Source organism: Pimephales promelas, chromosome 14 (genome assembly GCF_988280905.1).
Source record: "Pimephales promelas chromosome 14, fPimPro1.hap1.1, whole genome shotgun sequence".
In the NCBI taxonomy this organism is placed as follows: Eukaryota; Metazoa; Chordata; class Actinopteri; order Cypriniformes; family Leuciscidae; genus Pimephales; species Pimephales promelas.
In genome coordinates, this window is record NC_142782.1 from 17,502,920 (window position 1) to 17,526,232 (window position 23,313).

General features: G+C 38.8%; 1 protein-coding gene across 5 annotated transcripts in view; it reads left to right on the top strand.

The window, feature by feature from the left end:
- Window positions 1-1,003: 1,003 nt before the first annotated feature.
- mvb12bb (multivesicular body subunit 12Bb) overlaps window positions 1,004-23,313 on the top strand; it is a 136,242-nt gene continuing 113,932 nt past the window's right edge. For 2 of the 5 annotated variants that reach the window (XR_016146495.1, XM_089119534.1), the window contains exon 1: window positions 1,026-1,182. Coding sequence is in view for 1 of the 5 variants with exons in the window: in XM_039681121.2 (XP_039537055.1) it covers window positions 1,150-1,182 (33 nt within the window). In the remaining 4 variants the exon portion in view is untranslated. Of the gene's footprint in view, window positions 1,183-23,313 lie in introns of all 5 variants that reach the window. The other 3 variants (XM_039681121.2, XM_039681095.2, XM_089119533.1) reach the window with 3 other exon arrangements.

Consider the following 23,313-nt stretch of genomic DNA (forward strand, 5'->3'; position numbering starts at 1 on the left):
CTGACGTCCCGTGGTGCGCTAATGGTCAGAGGTGAGGCTCTATGGGTCTCGTACTCCAAAACCCTTCACAAACACAAATGTAGCCTATATTATAAAAGACTCAGGGCTACGCATGAATTTTATACAAAAAAATTCAAGGACATAACATGCCTATATTTGTATTATTTTTTAATGTGTTCCTTGGGGTTCACTTTGAATGTTAATAGACATGATTTTGCAAAAAAAAACAATAAATAAAACATATATGGGCCCAATGTGGAAAGCCGTACAGCTTTATTAAACAGTTTACTTATGATATACAATGTAGATTCAATTCATCTGACTGCTTTGTTGTCAACAAAAGTTTATTTGTGAACTTTGCATTGTGCTTTTGATTACAAAACAATCTGCAGTCAAATTCTCTGAACAAACATATACTGTATATGACCGACCGGTTAAGGAATATGACGGCCAAGATGGTGGCCGGATTTCTCAGTGCTCAGCGGCCAATAGGGGATCTAGTCTCTATATGATATCTATGGTTTAATCAACCCCAGCTGGGTCACCTGGATGAGGGTGTATAATGTTGTGAGACCCGAAACACCCAATTGATCCCAGGATACATCACTGAGGATACATCCCATGGATCCATGAGATGTTTCTGCATAGGTATAACTCATACTTGTGAGTTTATGTCTCCTAATTCAGAGAAAAGAATTCAGAATTGTGAAATAAAAAGCCACAATTATATTTTACTTCAGTGCATTCCTACAATAAACAAAACAATATCGTTCATTAAAAAGGAGCTATTATGGCCCTTTTCACCAGATGTAATATAAGTGTCTGGTGTCCCCAGAATGTGTCTGTGAGCTTCAGTGAAAAATACCTCACAGATAATTTATTATAGCTTGTCTAATTTGCCCCTATTTCTGTGTGAGCAAAACACTGTTTTTGTGTCTCTTTAAATGTAATTGAGCTGCTGCTGCTCCCCGCCCCCTTTCAAGAAGAGGGCGTGGCCTTTAGCTTGTGCAGATCCTATGGCAATAACAAATCAGGAGAAGCACACGACAATACAGGTGTTTGCTGTTCAGCCCTGTACATGTATGAACCTGAGTCGGACACTGGTGAAGGAGAGGCTCCAGCAGAAGCAACAACTTTGAGAATGAACCAATGATAGTTGTGTTTCAACATTTTGCAGCTCTGGTGAGTCTGTCTTACATAGTGCTAACTTTAGCCTGCATTAGCAAATTGCTAACAAACGCATTTGGAAAAGCGATTTTCAAACATTTACAAAATATTAAGTGTGATACTTATACTGTGCATCTTCAAGGTGTGAAGCTGAATCACGAACAGTTGGTACTGCTCAATCCTTGAATATAAACATTTTAGCTTATCCTGCTTTGTATTTGAACCTTTTCCACAAAGCAGTCTGGTGTAAAATGATAAGTGCAGAAATGAAGATTTTTTAGGTAACTCGAAGGGGCACATTCCCATCATAAACTAAATGAATCCACAGTGTTTTCAGCGGCTCAGTTGCCCAGAGTAAATGAAGAGTTTTATTCTCACTCTTAAATCCAACAACAACAACACACTTGGCATTTTTCTCAGGCCTGTAGAAAATTTCGCACTGTGTACAGCTTACTAAGAGTGGGGATATGCTAATAGAGTCTGTCAGCCGCTATGGGTTGGAACTAAGCATTTTGTGACATCACAAAAACGTAGAATTATGAGACACTGCTTATGATTGATGGAGAATAAATAAATTGGAGTGGTGGTTGTGTACCCACACTGCCGACGTGTTTATGTTCAAACACAATGTAAAAGTGAATTTAGCATAATGTAGTTAGCATTGCATTTACCATTCTTGGTCAAAATGGGCCTTTAATAAAGCATAACTTAAGATGTGATATAGCCCTTCTTTAGTGTTTCACAGTATAAAGAAAGCCAAACCGGTAAAATCATGACAGGTTTTGAGTGAACTGTCCCTACCCATTCAGTCAAGAACAACACTGACATTAACTGGGAGCAATAATACTCCATGTGGGAATACAATTTTACACAGATAGACAAGTTGAGAAGAAATATTCCACAATATGAAACCAAAATCTGATTCAGAAGAATCTGATGTATTGTGAAGAGAGTAACAAGGTGAATGGAAAATCAACGTTAGTGTATCTCACGTTCTTCTCTTCGACAGCAGGTGAGCTCATCTAAAACACATCAACATATCTCCCCCATTCTGAAATATCTGACATGGGACCTTAGCTTAGAGGAGATGAAATTAAGTGAAATAAAAATCATATTAAAAATTATTATCGCCTAACAGCCATTAGTCTAAAGTGTGCTGTCACCATTTGATGGATTTCTCACTTAGTTCAATGAATGTTCTAACGACATTGATAAAATCACTGCAAACTAAATACAGTTAACCCACTCATGGAGGGCCACACATTGTGTCAACACCATAGAGAGTAGCCCAGCTAAAGGAAAACCTCACTATGTTAGCTGTTCAGTCGTCTATATTGTGGTCACATTTTCCTTTTTAAAGTATGTCAAAATTCCGCTGGCAAAAGACTATTATCTCATTAAGGATTTGCGCAATCTGGAATTTAATGTGAGTTGAAACAGATTTCGCATCAGATTCAAGAGCTCACAAATTTGCCGTTTTTACCACCAAAACCGCCGTTTAGCTTGGGAGACCTCCGAGTTATCAGCGCTTCATGCATTTGCTACACGATTGATATGGGCAACGGACCTGCCAATGATCTTTGCCCGCAAAATTTTGCTTAAGTTTTGTATCCGTACCTTTGCTGTTCATAAAACTCGTTATTCTCTTCTCAGCAGAGTAAAGTGCTAGTGCTAGTGGGCCTGGATTTTTCTTCAGTATTCACTGACCACTTCACTATTTCATCTACCTCTGACTATTTTTCTACTTTGGGGAAAACACTTTCTATCACTGTCAGATAGAACAGGGATAAAAACTCTCCAGCCCTGGATTAGCTGTCCACTTGCCTCCCTGCAGTCTCAGAACAATAAAACACAAGAGTGCACTTCCCTACATGGCTCCTCCACATTTACTTAGATAGGACTGCTCCAGGCTGCTGTGTTTCGGATCTTTAGGCATGAATCACAAAACGTTTCAGAGCCTTATTTGAATCTGAGCTCATTTTGATGTATCAACTAATTGATTTATTGCTGGTTTGGTTGAGGGTGCTCATTTAAAAAGTTATGAATTTTTTTTTTATTTTTTTTTTTTGAATCTTCACATCGTTTTACAATCTTTTCGTTGCTCGTTTCTGGATTTCAGATTGTCTCATTGTGTCCCTCGCTACAGCTGAGACGATCTGATTGTGAGGAAAAACAGACATATAAACCTTTCAATCTGTTTAATTAAGACAGCTTAGCAGTGGCACTGGGTTGCCGAGTATTTAAGCTAATTACGGTATTAATTACAGCATGAATTAAATGACATAATTGCCTTTCAAAACAATGACTCTGATAGCTTAGGTAAGGTAAAGGGTTAATTTACTATGGAACCAAGCATGCATTATTTACACACCCTGATGAATAATACATTTAAGAAGTAGGCTTATAAATTTGCCAACACAAAGCTAAAGCAAAGCAGAGAGCCCAAGCCGAGGCTGATTTGAATATATGTCTCAGATGAATATTGCTTGAGTTATGGTTGTGGCAGTGTGGAGACCCTCATTTCATTTCTGGAGCTGTGTAAAAAGCACAGGAGAATTGAAACATTTCTCCCTGTACAAATGACCTCTTAATATCAGCCATAGGATTAAAGAGGGGGAAAGAAGGATGTTTAAAATAGGTGCATAATGTTTTAATGAAAAAGTAGCTTATGACTGGATAATTTGCTTAACTATGGTGCACCATATTCTGATTTTATTTTGCAGGTCATTGTTACACCGTTAGATGGCGACAAGTGGCTGGCCTTTGAGTGAATCATTGAATCATTCATTCAAAAGATTCAATTCTTAAAGGAGTGACATAAAATAATAATTAAAAAATAGGGGTGGTGATGATGCATTGGTTAAGACACATGCCTTTGGTGTGAGAAACCAGGGTTTGAATCCACTGTGAGACACCAATTTGTCCCTGAGCAAGACACTTAACCCCTAGTTGCTCTACAGGTGTGAGATCTCTGACATAGCAATTGTAAGTCGCTTTGGATAAAAGCGTCAGCTAAATGAATACATGTAAATGTAAATTTAATCACCAAACCAACATTTGAGATGCTGTGCAATGAAATTATTCATTCACATCCTCTAAAGTTTGCTCTTTTTTTTTTTTCCCAGGGAATGTTTTTCCATTGTAGTTTATGTGCATGTCATTTTTAGAATTGATGCACATCTTAGCGTTTCCATCCAGCGTTTTGCATGCAAAAAATCCCAAAATTTAATTAGTTGGTTAGAAAAGTAGCGATTTACTCTCTCATTCACACAACCAATACAGATTTCATTCAGGAACGGCACTACCGTGTATTGCTTACAGCCACCGAACATTTAACTCTGCTGTGGCTCATTGATATATCAAAAGACGTAACTGGCAATAGAGTGGTGCAGGGGTGACAGATTTTTGTTGGCCAAAACCTGAAAACGAGTTAGCATTTTTAAGCACTTCCATTTCAATCATTTCCATTTTTTTTTTTTTGGCTAAATGGGACTACAGGTTATTGGGGACATTAAACGTCCAGCCCATTCTCACTCCCAAGGCGTCACCTAACTGACGCCTTGGGAAGCATTTGACCATGCTTCAATATCTGACGCTTTAGGTGCCCTTTAGCGTCAGTTAGATGACGCCCTAGGATCGCGTGTACCCTACCCCCACCCCACACCTAAACCTAACCGCGTCCTCTTAAATGACGCCGTAGGATCGCGTGTACCCTACCCCCACCCCACACCTAAACCTAACTGCGTCCTCTAACAGACGCTTTCCTTTAGCGTCAGTTAGATGACGCCGTAGGATCGCGTCATGTAAGTGACGCTAAAGGGCGCCTAAAACGTCAAATATTGAAGCATGGTCAAAGGTGACGCCTTGGGGTGAGAATGTGTTGAAACGTCAGGTAATCTCATCTGCACACTCGTCCACTTTCAAAGCCTTGTTGTGTTTATTGGCATAATTGTGCTCTTGCAAACTGTTCAAATGTTTTTAAACAGTGTCCGAAAGTGTTGTCTGAAGCTTCATGGTGGTGACACTGAAGTCGAGCGACCGTGGTGTACTGTAGTTCCAATGCGTTCTCATCTTAGGTCATCATATAGTGACGCTTTTGAAATGTCGTCTAAATCCAACACACATGGCACCCTTTAGCGTCAATATAACACGCACAGAGATTTGTTCGGTTGTGGTAGGTTTAGTTCTGGGGTAGGGTTAGGGTTAGGCCACTAGGAGGCGCCTTCTGGCCCATATATATCTGCGTCTCATATTGACGCTAAAGGGTGCCATGTGCGTTGGATGTAGACGAAATGTCAAAAGCGTTAGTATATGACGCTTTGGGATGAGAACGGTCTGGTAGTTCGTTCATAACCTACATTTAGCTTTTGACTTCTGCCAATTGAATATGCTTTAAAGGTCCCGTTCTTCATGCTTTTTTGAAGCTTTGATTGTGTTTACAGTGTGCAATATGACATGTGTTCATGTTTCGTATGTAAAAAAACAGTAATTTTCACATAATTTACTGTATACGGCTGTTTTCACTGTCCAAAGAACGGCGCGATGACTTCCTTGTTCAATGAAGTCCCTCCTTCAGAAAAACGTAACGAGTTCTGATTGAGCCAGCAGTTCCAGTGTTGTGATTTGACAACAGCTTATCGCACGTTGCCCGGAAAGGTCACGCCTCTTACCATAAATTGGAGATGCATGCGCATCTGAAGTGCTTCTTCTCCATGGGAGCGCAACAAGACCACGCCCCCTTTTTTGTGTATTCCTCTGGGGGGAGATTAGTCAAAAACTGTTCTAGTTACGTCATTAAAAAAGGAAGTAGATGGATGTAGTCCAAACAGGCCGTTCGCTGTATGCTTTGAAAGGGGACTTTTGTTAAATAAAATATCTCGCTAGGCATTGAACTTTGAGCTTTATTACTTTGCAGGTATTATTTATGCTCTAACAGCAACATTACACACTAATTAAAGTTAGAAAAATGGAATCGCGAAGAACGGGACCTTTAAAATTCATAAAAGTTACGTTTATTTGTGAAGACCAAAATGAACAAGACCTACAATAATCGGTTTAGTTTGTCACAGACCTTATTTTCTGCAATAATACAATGAAAAAATCCTATGCATGCAACAAAAACGTACTATATGAAATTATGACAGGCTGACTTGGCTGGAAACAAAAACTTACATTTATACTAAAGATTTGGTCAAAGTCATGTTTACTCTCAGTTCCTAAAAATAGTAGCTTGTCTGCACACAGGGATGTATTATTATTATGATGATTATTATTATTTGTTTATTGCTGTGCATATCTGTACCAAGCAGTCAATCTTGTCTGGCACTGCAGAAAAATAAACAAAAAAACATATTGACGATCAGTTGGGGAACTGTAGCTCTTCAAAGCATTGTTTCATTAAGAGTGAATTGAAATGACTAAATTTGGGGAAATTGAGGGGTATTAATAATAATATTCCTCTCTGAATACATCTGCATGTCCAAGAGGTGAAATGTAAAGAAGGACCGTTAAAAAATGGGTGAGTTAGGCATCCAAGGATAAAAAAAGAAAGCAGAAAATGTTCTACAAAGTCTTGTAATCATCAGCCTTTTCACTAAAAACGATGATTTGTGTTTTTAAAAAGAGACATAGCGATATGCAGCCGTGAGGTGCCATTGCCGCCCAGGCACAACACTTTCATTTCCCCCAGCCAAGACATCAGAAGGGGAGAAAAAAAAAATTACATCTCAGTCTGACGAGTGACTAATCAAGGAGCTCGAAACGGTGCTGCAATAAATTACTCCGCCGTGAAATAAACCACACAAACAGACTGATGATAATAAATGTAAATTATTTCTCCGAAGAAATTTTCCCCGGTACATGAGTAATACCAACCATCAGGAAGGAGTCTTCCTTAACATTAATTACAGAAAATGACAAGTGAGCTGACAAGTAGGAAGGCTCATTATCTGCGAACATATTCACAACTTCGCAATTTGCCGCGAAGATGGACTCCAGCTAAATTAATCTCTTTTCTTTGCATGAGCCCCTTCTAATTTTCATGTTATTAACAGGTTTGCAGTATCACTCAGTGCTTGTCAGCCTAATCAGGTTTTTTTCTTCCTCTTCGTCTTCCTCCACCGATGTTCGGGGGAAAGCACGGTGTCGCTTTTGAAAAGGATCAGATCCCTTAATGTGTTCTCCATCACGTGTCCCCCCACTCCACACGGACGCTTTTAATAAGGTTCCTTAATCATTCCTCTTTTTGCTCAACTTTTGGCCCGGTTGGCGTCCATTATCACTGGCTTTTGTACCAGGTAGAGTCATTAAATGGAAGAGAAGGTTTATCAGGCAAACGTAGGGGGGTTTGCGGTATTGTATAATAGAGAGACGGGCAAGCCGGCATGAGAGAAATATTGTTTTAGCCACCATGCTAAGAGTCTTGACTCCTTAGTTACACTAAAATGATGGAACGCGAGGATGATGTCGAAAACCTTTTTGTGTTTGATTAAACCTAATGAGGCTGAAAGAGAATTCATTTGGGAAAAAAGATGGTAAATCATGTAGAGGTGGCGAACTGATTGTTCTGATTGGTATCACTTTTCTCTGCGAGTTATTTAAATGACAAGTGCACAATCTTCATAGTTTTGTAACAGTTATACTGAAATTGAACATACTGATTTCCATGTTAGTAATAGGAGTAGGTCTCTGCACGTCCTGATTTTTCCGAGTTAGATGCGTTCCTCGTACAAAATATTGTGTTAATCCTGGAATTGTTGTCCCAAGAACTATGAACATGTTGTACTTGGTGAAATCAGGTTCTGTCTATCCACATGCAGAAATATTCACATATTTTTGCAGAATCATCCCTTGTATCATTGTTTATTAAATAGCCTAGCTACTTTGGCTATTTTGATGATGCTTTTAGAACCTACGTTCAGATCAGCCATGTCTGTATAGCACATATCTGTCAACATGTCTACATATTTTATATTCAATATTGGGAAAAAACAAAAACAAAAAAACACTTGCATTGTGTGTTTAAAAAACACTACAGCGATTTCTTGGTTGCCATCAAATTTTGTGTAATTCCCTACTCTGAAGAGTGCAAAAAAGGCTACTTTTTTCTGCACAACAGAAATGATGCTATTACTTGAAGCCTGCACTAAAGTAACTATTGCATATAGTATACTTGGGTGACACTATATTTTGATGGTCCCTTTTGAACATTCTGTTGGCTGTAAGTCTTTGCAAGTATAGCCTATGTCATCTAACTCTCATTAGAGTATTGGTAGACTGTTTTCTTAAAGGGATACTCCACCTTTTTTTTGGAAATAGGCTCATTTTACAACTCCCCCAGAGTTAAACACTTGAGTTTTACCGTTTTCAAATCCATTCAGCCGATTTTCTGATATTTAGAAGAATATCAGTAACCAGACAGTTTCTGGTCTCATTGACTTCCATAGTAGGAAATATATATATATATATATATATATATATATATATATATATATATATATACTATGGAAGTCAATGAGACCAGAAACTGTCTGGTTACTGATATGTTATATAAATAATTACCTGAATAGATTCGAAAATGGTAAAACCCAACTGTTTAACTCTGGGGGAGTGGTAAAATGAGCCTATTTCAAAAAAAAAAAAAAAAAAAAAAAAAACTATCCCTTTAATATCTGCTAACTCTTTATTGTGATGCTCCTCCAACAGACATTCTACTCACTATAAGTAACTTTGCAACTTCATGCCATCTTATTCTATCCCTAACCCTACCAGTCTACTAATACTCTGAGAGTTAGTAGACATGTGACTTATAGTCGACCAAATGTGTTAAATGGACCACAACAGAGTGAAACCACTTGTAAATGCAATTGAATTATTATTTAATCTGTAAATACAACTTTCTATGCACTCTGGCTAGCAGGATATCTCAAACTTTATATCAAGATTTACACATCTAGACATTTGTGAATCTAAAACCTCAAATCTTTAAACTCGACTAATGACAACAAAAAGAACGTAGCTTAACATACAGTGCAGTGATTGGAGGGCGCTTCCATCAGAGCACTACTATCTGTGATCAGGGTGGGACTGAATTCCTACTAAATCATCACTTATTGGCACAACCCTACTAATTAGCATATTGGGATTGATCTCCACCTCTAAGGGTTGTTCACACTTGCAACGATTTACATCTAATAAAGGTCATTTATTTTGAGACCATTCGATATGCAACCAATCTGAACAGAATTCAACTTTATGCAAATGCCCAATGACACCTTGGGGCAACTTCTAATAGCGGAGTTCACATGATATAGTTGGATACTGCAGTCGAGTCGGAACACTTTTTGATCTAATGATTATTGTGCTTTCATACATTAGTCATGAACACGTAGAATAGAACAGAAAACCGCCGTGGACATGGACAGACTAACAAATAGATACTAAATTCTTTACAACAATTAATTTTGACATTTGTTGCCATGGTGAAGGCCTGTTGAAGTCACTGTTATGGTGATCATGTTCCTGGTAATAAGGATCATTCAAGCCATTTAAAAATTAGAACATAAGGGCAAATAGGTTGCACTTTATTTCAATGGTCCATTTTAGACATTCTTTTAACTAAATAACTTTGCAACTACATATCAACTAACTCTCATTAATGTAGTACTAGACTGTAGTAGACTGTTAGGATATGGTTATAGTAAAATAAGCTGACATGCATGTAGTTGCAAAGTTGCTTCTAGTTAGTAGAATGTCTAATGTGAACCATCAAAATGAAGTGTTACAGACAAATATGATACCATATTTGTTTAATTTACAAAATACATAATGGGCTATATGCACGCATAAGTTCCGCATTTGACGTAAGGATGCTCGTCCATTTCTGGTTGTGGAGATTAAAGCGGAGGAAAACCGGAGAAAACGGGATTATGGCAGAGTCTTCAATATTTACTGTCCTCCCGTCTTTGAAACGAAACGTACATGCGTTTAGAAGTAATTTTATATATAGTTATGTTTATTTAATATAATTTTAAAAAGAAGCATAAACACAACGAGGGGTGTCTGTTTTATCTGTTTTTGTGACTAACGTTTCATTAGTATAACCATGGAGTATAAAATTCAATATAAATTCTCGGTATTGCATTGGACTCTATGATCGGCGGAAGTTATCGAGCATACTTAATCGTTCACCGGAAATAACGCCGTGCATAGAGCCCATTGATAACAAATACATGACCATTCAATAATGATAAAGAAAACTAAGACACCCATAATTCTCAGCATGGTCCCAGCTTCTAAGGAAAGAAATATGTTACAGATAATTTTATCATCATGTAAAGAAAGGCAATAAACAAAAGTTCTCTATTAACTCATAAATTTATGAGCTATGAAAATTTTACATCAAGACATAGTGTATTCAAGGACACATGACTGACTTCATCCACCTATATGCGGATTGACTGCCGGCTCGGAAGCTGTCCGCGTATCCATCTTCCCAGCCTTTCCTATTTTCCAAAGCATCCCTATAACTCTTCCATCCTCCATTTGCTTGTGTCTAGTCTCAGACAAATGCAATTGTAAGCGATGTTGTGAGTTTTGTTTTGCTGGAATTAATAAATCACAGCAGGAGTATGAAGTATCTGCACGTCTGAAATGTAATCCGCGTATTTGCCTGTATATCAAGGCCCTGTTTAATTCACAGGTAGCCTCATGATAGCTGATGCAGAAACGCAATATGTCATGCAAAATTAGTTCGGAGAGAATAAGTTTCAGGAGGGAATGCACAAGCAAAAAAAAAAAAAAAAAAAAGATGACAAGAGGGAGGAGGTACCAGCCACAGAGGTTTTATCTGCGCCCCTCTTCCACCCTCCCCTTAATTACATTTCACACACTGTAGTGCCACAATAGCCCTATGTAACCTTTGGAGGCTGTGCCTTTTTAATAATGCAAAGTATACATTTTCACATCTGTTTTTTTCAGCACTCTCCCCATTTATTAATTTGCTGAACATAATAAAACAAAAGGAGGGAAGTAATGAGCTTCTTTGCTGAGGCAGGCAAAACACAATTCAAGCCAGTCTGCCTTCAGAGAGTGAAAACACAGTGTAGTAAACCGTCTTAAAACTGAAATATTTACCAGGGAGGGGGATGATTTTTGTACACAAAATAGCATGACAGTGAACTTATGCTCATTTTAGATTGAATGTCTATAAAGGTTGAGTTTAATGTTGTATATTTGACAGTTTACATTTATATTTTTGCACAAATCTCCCTTTTTTTAAATATTGTATGTATAAATATTTCTAAACATGTTCAGCTCCAAGGTTCTCAATAGACTTTGATTGATGCCAAGTGTAAATGTTGCCCATCAGCTCTCTGCTACCTTTCACTGGGATGCAGCCTTAAAAAAAAAAAAAAAAAAAACATCTGTTGTTGGAGCGTGGAGGAGCCCGATGAGACCAGGCTTCCTTAATTAACCGGGCCTTCTCTAAAGCGCCACCAGAGACATCAGTGATCTTTGTTAGACACGGCGATATTTAATATCTGATTAAAATCATCCTCATGATAAGATTTTACAATGAGCCACTTAAGAGTACAGTAAATGTGAAGCTCTTTAATGTGGATTATACTTTTTCATTTACCTAGATGGTGATTAATATGCTGTCAATGTTAACCTTGGCAAATGCCATGTGGTTTCTGCAAATTGTCTGCTCTTCTTTGCCCTTTGAAGTATTGAACTTTGCCACAGAGACTCTCTAGTCTCATCGAGCTTTATCTCGTTCTGTCTCTCTATAAGTCCCATTGTATAACATTAGTGGCACCAAACAAAATGGCAAAAAATATATAAATATAATATTTATAGCTCATTTTTTGTACATTTGGAGTGCTGTCAGTAAAGACGACACTGTTGCCTACACCGTGTTATCGTATGAGAGAGAGAAAAGTCACCAGTTTGAAAACTCCTGCATTGAAGTACACATAGACACTAAAAATGCCAGATGGGTAAACACAAACACTTTCAAGTCTGCAACAATTGAATGCGAACTACGTATCTTCACTTTGAGGTGACTGTGAATTACGCAAATTGATCCTTGTCTTTAAAAGAGATGTTTTTGTCAAGTACTTCAGATTTTGTAAATCGACGCCTGGAAAAGGCTGTTAAGATATATTTTTAAAAAAATCTAGCGGTGGTAAATCTGTGCCTTTTTTTCTGCAAACAAAATATGCAGTTGACACAAATAAGCGGTGGCAGCTGCTACAAGGGCTTTTTAATTGAATGATTATTGTATTAAATAGTTGTTTTTAATGGAGCGTGTTCTTCCCCAATTACTTCCACTTAAAGGACCTGAACCCTTGGCAGGTCCACTAAACCACAGACCCAGAACCACAGTAAGTGTGAGTGTGCAACTGTGCACACATGGGGGACCACAGTTGTCCCCCTGAGCCAAAACACTTGGATGCCTAAGAGTGTTCCCGCGTTTATTTGTGCGTGTGTGCATGCGAAACTCACTCATGTACGTGAGATGTTAACATGTACGTGCATCGCGTGACGTGAGGATAGCCCTTGCAGATGCAGTCTACAGTCTATCTCTCCTAATCCCTGACACCCAGCATCTGCTTCTTATCTCAATGGCTCATCCCTAATTGAATGAATAACCATTCATAGTGCTCTGATCAGATAAGGCAATGTCTATGATGAGATAGTTATCATCTTAAACTCATGGAGAGAAACTGGGCCACGGATGAAACCGTGATTAACATCCCACAATGATGTGTGCTTTTGATTGGAGTTCTTAGTTTGATCTAATTCTGCTGAATAGATGTTAGTCCATGCATCTCTGAATGAAAGATTCCTATTTTGTGTTATATCGGATATCTTTCTTCTTGAAGTCGATTTGTGAAAAGCTCACATTATAATATTTCACTGGCTGATTTTTGAAGAAGTTTGAGTTTTAAGAGATGTCTCGGTTTCACTTTATTTTGATGGTTCCTTTAACACATTCTGTTGACTGTAACGTTGCACCTACATGTCTACTAACTGTTAGGGTTAGAAGAAGTTTAAATGTATTTGCAAAGTTACTTGTAGTCAGTGGGATATCTGTTGAAGGACCATCACAATAAAGTGTTGGTAGATTTTAAGCAGTCTATAATACTATAATGAGAGTTAGATGACATTCACTTGCAAAATTTACTTGTAGTCAACAGAATGTTCAAAAGGGACTATCAAAATAAAGTGGTACCGATGCCTCTTGCACTTCTCAGCAACTTGTGTCAAAGTCAAGCAGGAGCATCGTTGACCTATTTTTTTTTAAAAGAGGTACAACAGACATTGTTGATTCGCATGGTTCCCTACAGATGAGAAGACATGACCAAAGATAATTAAATAACCATTTTTATTTACAGTTTTCATTTAATGTAGCCAAATCAAAAATCAAACTTGACCACCACTGTATATATAATTTTCCTTGTATATAAAAAATACACACACACACAAGGAGGAATTACGATTAATTGATGGCTTGATGGACTCATTTTTTTTTAAATTATATTTTCCTCCTGCTGTATGTAACTATATATATATATATATATATATATATATATATATATACTTGAAATCATTAAAAAAAAACATATTCATAAAAAAACAAAAACATGTAGTCCTGATTTCTAAGGCACATTTGTATAAATGTACCATAGATAAAAAATAAATAAATAAATAAATAAGAATTACTGGTAACAGTTATCTTAAGACAAAACAATTGTAGTGACATTTTAAGATATGTCAGTGCAAGTTCAGTTCAGCGTTCAGTTTAAGTGCTCAAACATACATTTTAGTCTGGGACTAACAGTAAATGTAGGCAATTTTTCATAAATACTTTTTGTCATACTACTGGATGAAACTTTCCTCACATGCTGAAAATAAATCAATAATAAAAGTATATATATATATATGACACAGACAAACAGTTGGCAGTCTTTTGTGGCCGTACATTCAACCACATGAGAATTTACACTGTGAAAGGAATCTGGTCAAATGTGTTTTTGACTACATTTGGAAGTGATTGAATGTTTTAGATCCCTTTTACACCTCTATTGTTCTCTGATCGACCAAAAACACAAACTCATTTGTTACATACAGCAGAAAGAAAATATAGTAAAAAAAAAAAATGAATCCATCAAGCCATCAATTAATCGTAATAGAGAGATAGAAAAATGTCAAACTGTCTGAAGTTGGAAGTTGGATTTGGAATATTAGGAAACACAACTATAATTTTAAATGTGACGCAACAAAACAACTGTTGCTGTTTAATGTGCACTGCGTTTGTTTGGGCACTGTGAACGTGTCTGTGTGTTAAGATACTCTACAGAGGAATAGTCTTGTCATAAACATTCTTGACAGACACCCAAGAGACTCTTCCCCATCAGTTCCCTTCCCTCTCATCCACTCACTCAAAACCAGGGAACACTGATCCATAATGCCTCAAGAGTGCAGCGGGTCCCCAGCACAGGTAGCCTGTCTGCATGGGAGTGCATGGTTGAGGAGAGACCCCCTGCGCGAAATTAAATTCTCCAGTTGAGTGGCTGGGCCGTCCTCATCCTCGTCCCCTGCTCTGCTCTGCCGAGCCGTCCCTTCATTATTCCTGCCGCCCGTAACCGAGTGAGCTTTTCACGCTGCACCCATCTTGTCTGTTTAATGCCAGCTCAGCTGCTTCAGGGTAGACGGTGGGCTTGTCAGTCTCCAGTGGAACACACTGTATTACCGTTTCCTTCTCTTAATTTATTTCTTCTTTCACACGACACATACGGGATGGTGTGCCACTCCTTCCACTCCCCAGATACACACTGCTGTTTCCTGTGCAAGTTTGATGAGTAGTGGTTTCCGGTTGTTGTCGTTCAATCAACATTATTTTTCAATGCGGAAGTAAGCTGTAATTATTATTATTAAACCGATTAATTAGTGCCGTAAATGGCAAAACTGTTAGCTCTACAAAACGGTGTTCATGGTTGATAATAAAAATGTAATTATGATAACAAATTAAATTTAGCAATATATTGCCCAGCAAAGTTGTCTTCTAATGGTATTCAGCCATCTTAAGTGAGAATGCAAATATCACTGGAACAAGTATATTATATATTTAAAAAATAAATGAAACGGGAATAGAAATGTTTTAAAGTTTAGTGCAATATAAACAATTTATTTACACAAATATAAAAATGGAGAGGTATAAATAACCAATAAGTATCGGTTATCGGCTGTTTTTATAGATTTTCATTTTAATTTGATCAGTTTAGTTAAATAATAATTAGAATTGTTTAGTTAGAAGAATTTTAATATCGGCCGTTACAAATAATAATTTAAATGAAGATATTGCTCAGAAAAGAACTGAAATGTCATTATACCTGAAACTGATAGTTTGCATGTGAGTTGTCTGTGTTTGATGAAATAGCAGGGCGATCCATATAAATAAATGTTGTGTAGACATACCTGTGTCAGAACCCTGCAAATCAGAATGCAGCGAGAGATAGTGAAGAGAGGACAGGAAATGATGCAAAGAAGAGGAGGGAAGATGATCAGAAGGTCAAATCTTTGATAGTTTAAGCTTTTATTGTTGTTTGATTGTATCTCTGTCACTTGATTCTTGAGTGTCATCCTCTTGCAATAACTTCACATTGTAAACATAAGCAGAGCTTCCAGACTCTAAGATAAAGTCTCTCTGCATGAGAGGGCTGCATGATTGAGTGTTGTTGGGTTGGAGATTCAGACAGTCTGCCATTGTCGAAGCCACGGTTTACACTTGACCTCATGAGCATTTCAACCACATTACTATTCCACAGGAGCGTGCAGCCTGCCCTTTTTCTCTGCTCTCCCTGTTACCTGGGGCTCTGTGAAATGTAAATAAGTAAATCCACTCTTTCTGCGAGGATGTAGATAATACCCTGTTTCTGAATAATCACGCGGGAGGCTTGCTGTGTTTAGTCTCACTCAGTTACTGTTTCTGCAGGTGAAGTCAAGCAAAAGGGTACAGTACATGAGGTAGTCCTAGTGACCAATACCCAGAAATAATAATAATTAAAAATACATATATAGTTATCTGAAGGCTTTATTCTCAGAACAATGGCTTTCGTTTACTCTAAAAGTTTTTTTGTTTGTTTGTTTGTTTTATTTTACTAGTGATTATAGTAGGATATGATATATGATACCTACCGTATACTAAGAATATGAAAAGCTAATTTTGAATTGCTTTAACTGCTGCTTTAGCTCTCTATTGTATCAATGTTGTGCTGCTACAGGGGATGATGGATATATAGTTTGTTTGCAAGTCTGTATTCCCATAAACAAGAGTATAGTTTACTGGCAAACATTATTATTCCTCATCAACAGTCTATAAAATGTTTACAAATGTAATTCTTCTGTCAACATACAATTGCTTTTTTTTCTTTTGATCACTAACAATTTGTTTCCACACAAACTGTTGTCATGATGGACAAACAAACAATGAAATATATTGGCAACAGGATTGAGGAACAGACAGGCAATATTTAAAAATGAATATTACTCTGGATTAGTCCATAATTTAATGTGTATGGAGAAATTTTATCTGATCTTAAGCGTGATTCGGATGAAGTTGGACTCATCCACACATTAATTTAAAATAGACGTATCATCCATATAAAAACAGGACAAACAATAATCAAAACTAAAATAAAACACACAAACAAAAAGAAACAAACATGAGTGGATGAAATGCTCCAGTAGAGAAAACGTCTCTGGTTACTCACGTAACCTATGTTCTCTGAATAGCTTTAAGATGCAGTGGGAAAGCCCTCTGGGTGTGCCGATTGTCTGAAGCCCTTATAGAATCACTCCAACACATTGGCTGATGGTGCGTGTGCTGCCCCGATGCTCTTACGTCGTAACATTTTATACGCGCATGCGCCATCTGCTCCTCAGATTTCTCTGCTGAAAAAGACTGCTGTCAGCAGTGCAAGGAGCTTGGCAGCGAAAGCAGCGTCTCGTTCCCTATTCAGAGAACATAGGTTACATGAGTAACCAGAGACATATTTCATAGGTTCACTCAAAGCTTCGTAGCTTTAAGACACGGTGGGAACGAAATGCCAAACTCGCCAAGCTAAAGCACTGCCATAGCTAATACAAGACCAGAATTTTTTACACGGCCGGTTCAAGCAGATAAAACTTGGGAATCTGGGGTCGTATCAAGATCCAAACTATAGAATCTGACAGAATCTTTTTAGAGGGCTCCTCTAAAAAGAGCTTGAGAGGAAGTCACACTTCTAGTGGAATGTGCTCTGATGCTAAGAGGTGAAGGCAGGCCACGCACCTCAAAAGCCAGTCAAATAGCTTCCGTAACCCAGTGGGAAATCCTCTGCTTTAATACTGGCAAGACATACCAAGAGCTGGTTAGATTTCCTCCAACCTCCCGAGCAGTCCACATAGAACTTTAAAACTCTAACCGGGCCGAGCAAGTTAAATACAGCTTCCCCGTAGAAGGGGCTCTCGCGCTTGCAATGGTTTCCTGAACATCAGCCGGGAGACCAACGCTTAAAGCTAGCAGTCTCTGATGGGGCAAACGTACAACTTCCAAATGTCGTGGCAAGGATGCTATATCCTGCCTGAAGTTGAGAAAGTAGATCCTCCCTGACCGGTATCTCCCATGGGGAGGATTCCAGCAGAGGAATGAGCTCGATGAGAAAACCACGGCTGGGACGGCCAGAATGGAGCTACAAGAAGGAGGCGGACTCTGCTCTCCCTCACTCCGGACAGAACTGTCTGGATGAACTTGATGGGCGGGAAGGAATAGAGTTTCCGAATCGGCCCCGGTTGGACAAATGCATCTATCCATAACTGAGCTGGTGGACTCATTGAGAACTAGAGCGGGCATTGGGATGACTCCTGAGATTCAAAAAGGTTGACTTCCGCTTCCCCGAACACCTCCCAGATCAGGGCCACCGTCTGGCAGATCAACATCCATTCTCCTGACCTGAGCTTCTCCCTCAACAGAAAATCTGCTGCAAGATTAAGAATCCCCGGAATATGAACTGCTCTCAGAGAGAGGAACTTGTCCTGAGACCACAAGAAGAGGTGACACGCATGCCTTTCCAGGGTGCGAGAATGTGAAACCCCCTGCCGGTTTACAAGGGACACTACTGCCATATTGTCTTTTCTGACAATGGCATGGTGTCCTTTGAGAAAAGGGAGAAAGGGATGCAGAGCCAAGCTGTTTATATGCTAAGAGAGGGTCTCGCCAGTCCAGATCCCACATGCTGTTCTGCCCTTGAAAACTGATCCCCAGCCTGTGAGAGAGGCATCCGTTGTAATCATCTGGCGATGGAATACCGTTTCCATGCTGACCCCTTTCCGAAGGGGCACCAAATTGACAGGGCGTGGAAGCAACTGCGCGACACCTTCAATAGGCGAAGGGCTGGACCTGTGGGCTGAGCCCCAGAGAGTTTCATCCACCACAGAAATGTGGAGCAGACCTAAGGGTAGCACAGGGGAGGCAGCAGCCATGAGCACTGAGGTTTCAGCTTGCACAGTAATCCCAGATTTCCACTAAATGTGGAATGGCTGCGGATCGACTCTGCAGCGTGTTGGCTCCGTGCTCCGCCGTCCTTCAATACCTACCAGGTCCTGATTTGTTGCAAAATGGCTGCAGCCATGACTGACAGCTGAAGCGAATTCACATATGATCGTGCAATATAACAATCTGCCCTATGCTGAATTGCTGCGTAACTCTCCGGCATCTGGTAAAAATAGAGGCTCAGCGTATCAGCTCCAGAGGGCTTCGGATCGCTGGAGCTAGGTCAGAGTTGGAACGCATTCCATTTAATGGAAACCTATTGACTCAGCTGCCGTTCCGGAGCAGATCCTCAGCAGTTTTGCAGTTCGTGGAAATTGCCAGTAAGACACGTACTGAACTCATGTAGTTTCCATGCCAGAACTCCAAGACGTACACCACTACAGACACAAAAGCACAAGAAAAGTTGGCTCCAATTTGCTCAAAATCCTATAAATAAGCCACTGAAGTTTCGGGATTCTGTTCTGTGGAGTAATTAAACAAAACTGAAACTTTTAAAACTTTTATGTTCTGGAAGAAGTATGAAGCATTTGCTGAAAATAACAATCTGTCTACAGTTTAGCATGGTGGCTGCTCAGTGATGCTCTGGCTGCCCGTTCTCATACCAAGACGTATTATAACTGACGCTTTTGACCAAATGTCAACATCCGACGTTTTAGGGTGCCGTTTAACGTCATTTACTGTAGATGACGCTATCTAATCCTAACCCTGCCCCAGACCTAAACCTACCCACGTCATATAACTGAAGCTAAAGGTAAAGCGTCAGTTGGATGACGCCCTAGGATCTTCATCTAACTGACGTTAAAGGGTACCCTAAAAGGTTATGTTGACGTATGGTCAAAAGCGTCAGTTAGATGACGTCTTGGGATGAGAATGTGTTGGCTCTGATTTGCATCCTCTGGCACTGGAAACCTGCAGCTTGTGGAAGGCAAGATAGATTCATTGAAGTATCTGAAAATCCTAGAAGAAATCATAATGCCGCCATGAGGAAGCTGATGCTTGGGTATCATTGGAACTTCCAACAAGACAATGATCCCAAATGATCAAATTCCACCAAGACTCGGTTGCAGAAGAAGTCCTGGAAGATTCTACAGTGGCCATCACAGTCACCTGCCTTGAACCCCAAGCAAAATCTCTGCTGGGATATTTGAAGAAAGGCGGTTGCAGCACTCGAACCCAAGAATATTACTTAACTGGAGGCCATTGCTCGGAATGGGATTCCTCAGAAACGCTGCCAGAAACTGGTTTCTGGTTATACATCTCATTTTGCAACAGTTCAATACAGCAAAAGGGTGTTCTACTAATTGATAAATATGCTTGCCATGATGGGGTTGAATAGTTTGAGACAGCAGAAGTCATTTAAATTTTCATTTTCTGTTGAATTTGGGGAAACCACTTGAAACATTTGTTGTGTTGAGCTAATTCAATTACTTTTGTTTGATTTGTTTATTTCAAACAGCAGTCTGTAAATGGTGCCAATAAACCTAATTTGCAATGGGGGTTGAACAATTTTGATCATAACTGTATTTTCAATTCTTCCATAGGAAGGAGGTTGAACAGTCTCTTGCTTTCAAAGGAATCGCCCCATGTTTCATTTGCAACAGCAGAGACATTCAGGCTAATTGTCTATGTGTCGTGGTGAGACAGGCTCCCCAGGAGTGACAAACACACCTCTCCTGCATTCCCTTAATTGCCATCATAGATATGAGACATGAAGGAATAAAAAGACTAAAACACTGAGGAGATCAATAGGACACAATGCACCATGCTTCCATATGTTTGGTTTAGGAAACATATGAATCCTATTGCTCACATTCCAGAATAAAATGACCCCCCCCCCCCCCCAAAAAAAAAAAAAAAGACGAAAGCACAAAAGCACAAGAAAAACGAGCATTCGTAGACCATTAAACACCTCACACCCCCACTCTCACACCCTCTGTGTAACCAAAAAGCTATTGATAGCAATGGAACAAAATGCTTTTCAATGTGACAATTGATTGCTTTTTGAGGCAGCTGCTGGTTGATTTCATAATTGGTATAATTTTTCACAAGTACATGAATGTCATGCGGCAGAAAGCCTCAGAATCGCAGTCCTAATGCAGTGCCCTTTAGTTCAACCTAAAGATCAATAATGTATTAAAACCAAGTGCGTATTAAAATAATAGAGGACTATTGCTTCAGACAAGAAAAATATGGAAGAGAAATGAGTTAACAAAAAGGCTTAGATGGAAGTCAAGCACTGCGCTCTAAGGATTAGAAAGTGAACTTTTCGCTTGAAATTGGTGAAGTGAAAGCCACAAAAATGATTGGCATGGCATACCAGATAATGGAACAGGTTAGGGTGGTTTCTAGAAGTAAATGTTTTTTTGTTTGTTTTTGTTTACAGTAATGAAAGCTAAGTGTTAGCACGTTCTTGCTAACACTTAGCCTGCCTGTTAGCATCATGTTTGACAGGGATTTTTTGGTGGTGCTTCTTTTGCTGCATTTCTCAATTTTAGATTGTAATGGGCCTGTTAAGATGTAGCTGGAGAATAAAACTCAAGAAAATAATCTGTAGCTAAGCATTTTCTGATGACAGTGTTATGATAGTTTTGTTGCAAGGCTACTTCATGCTTAGTACTTCTTATAAATGACAGGCAACTGTATGTGACAGGGAATCTGAGGCAGCGAAAAGCAAACCTGTGACTAAGTACCTGAGCTACATCCTGTTGTTCCGACTCAAAGCAATAAGCGCACTTGACGCAGACATGACAAGCTAACATCAGCCAACTTCAGGACGAATCACTGGACTCTTGGGAAGTGGACGGGATTTGATGCTGTTACTGCAGCTGTTTTGTGTGTAATGTGGCAAACAATGTGAATGATACAGGAGACTACAAGAAATACCTCAAACCGTACCACATACACTTTTCAATATCCCTTATCTTTCCCCCTCCTGGTTTTTCGGTATTCCGACGCTTTGAAGTGCTCCTGTGTCTTTTCAACAGTCAGCTCTGCATTTGATCATAGTTTGATAGCCTGACACATCTGATTCATTTTATTAAAGCGATACCATTCTTCTGAAAGGTCTTCAAAATCTCTCGACATCCAGCGTCGGTGAAGGGGAATGATACGCACAATGTTGCGTTCTAAGTTAAGCATATAAAAAAAGAAAAGAAACATCCTGCCAAGTGCCTCACAAGTGAAATTAATTTGTAAAGTTTCTTCACAGAGCTCTGAGACAGATGATTCCTTTTGAAAGTCATTATATTCCTGTGCTGTCTGGAGATTTTGTCATAGAGAAGAGAAAATGGCATGATTTTTAGGCTTTTTTATCTTTTCATTTTCTTTCGTCTTACTTGACATGTGCCTTTTTGTGTGTTTCACATGAAACGTAGCAAAAGTAAACAAATGATATTGTTTTAGCTCACTGCAGACAAAGACAAAATTTGTTAAATTTGATTATGAAAAATGGAAGTTCCTTTAAGCTGCTCTTTATTATTTTCTAAGTCATGCTGTGATTTTTCCATTGCATTCTGTAAATACGTTAAAGGCACTCAAGTGCATAATATAACAGATTCTAATTTCGTTATTATTACTTTATGACCTTATTTTACACTAAAATTTACAAAAAAAATTATAAAAAAACGAAATTATAATATAATAGTTTGTAAGTGTGTGAATAATATAATAGGATTATTCTTAAAATATATTATGTGAAAAAAGTACCATATTATATTATCTCATAATATAATTTATTTACACTTTTAACATCTAATGCTTTTTGTACCATATGTGGTAGGATTTTTTTTTCATTCTTTATCTGTAAAAAATACTGAAGAATTTACATTGCTGTTCATCAGAGACATCAAATTTGCATTCAGCATTTCTCTACAGCGGCATTTCCATTGTTCACTATTTTAAATAATAACTGCACATGATGTCATACATATTTAATCGTCTTCATAACAAACAGCATTAATGCCAAACTGTTTCAGTCATGACCTCAGATGCTCATGCGCCAATATATGAAATTTTACCTGCAGATTGATAGCCCCACATCTGAAGCAAACACGAGGAATTACTAAGCGTAGTTTGGCTTCTGCTCTTTCTTGGCTGCCAGGTCATGAATATATATAGCATTATCAAGATCGGATGGCATTTGAAGCAAATGCGTTTAACTCTACCTCTCCTGGCATATATACTGCTGTTCCAAAACACCAGGGAAAGGGTTTTTTTTGACCCAGAGCAGTGTGTATCTTCAAGCTTTAGGGGAGACATGTGTGCAAAAGCAGGCAAAATGTCAACCCAGAGGTCACAGAGAAAAATCTCTGTCTCTCTCGCTCGCTTGCTCTCCCTCTATCTCTGCGGCACGTGACTTTATAGGAGCCAGTGTGCTAGCATAGGCTTGACCAGTTGGGTGCTGTCTTCATACTCATTACCGGATGCAAATGAAAGGGGTATACATGTTTAATATTTAGTGGCAGCAGAAATGTCAGGGCCGGCACAAGATGGAATTAAACAGCACTGTCAGCGCAAGTGAACTCTGGGCTTTCTCAGCTATTTCACTT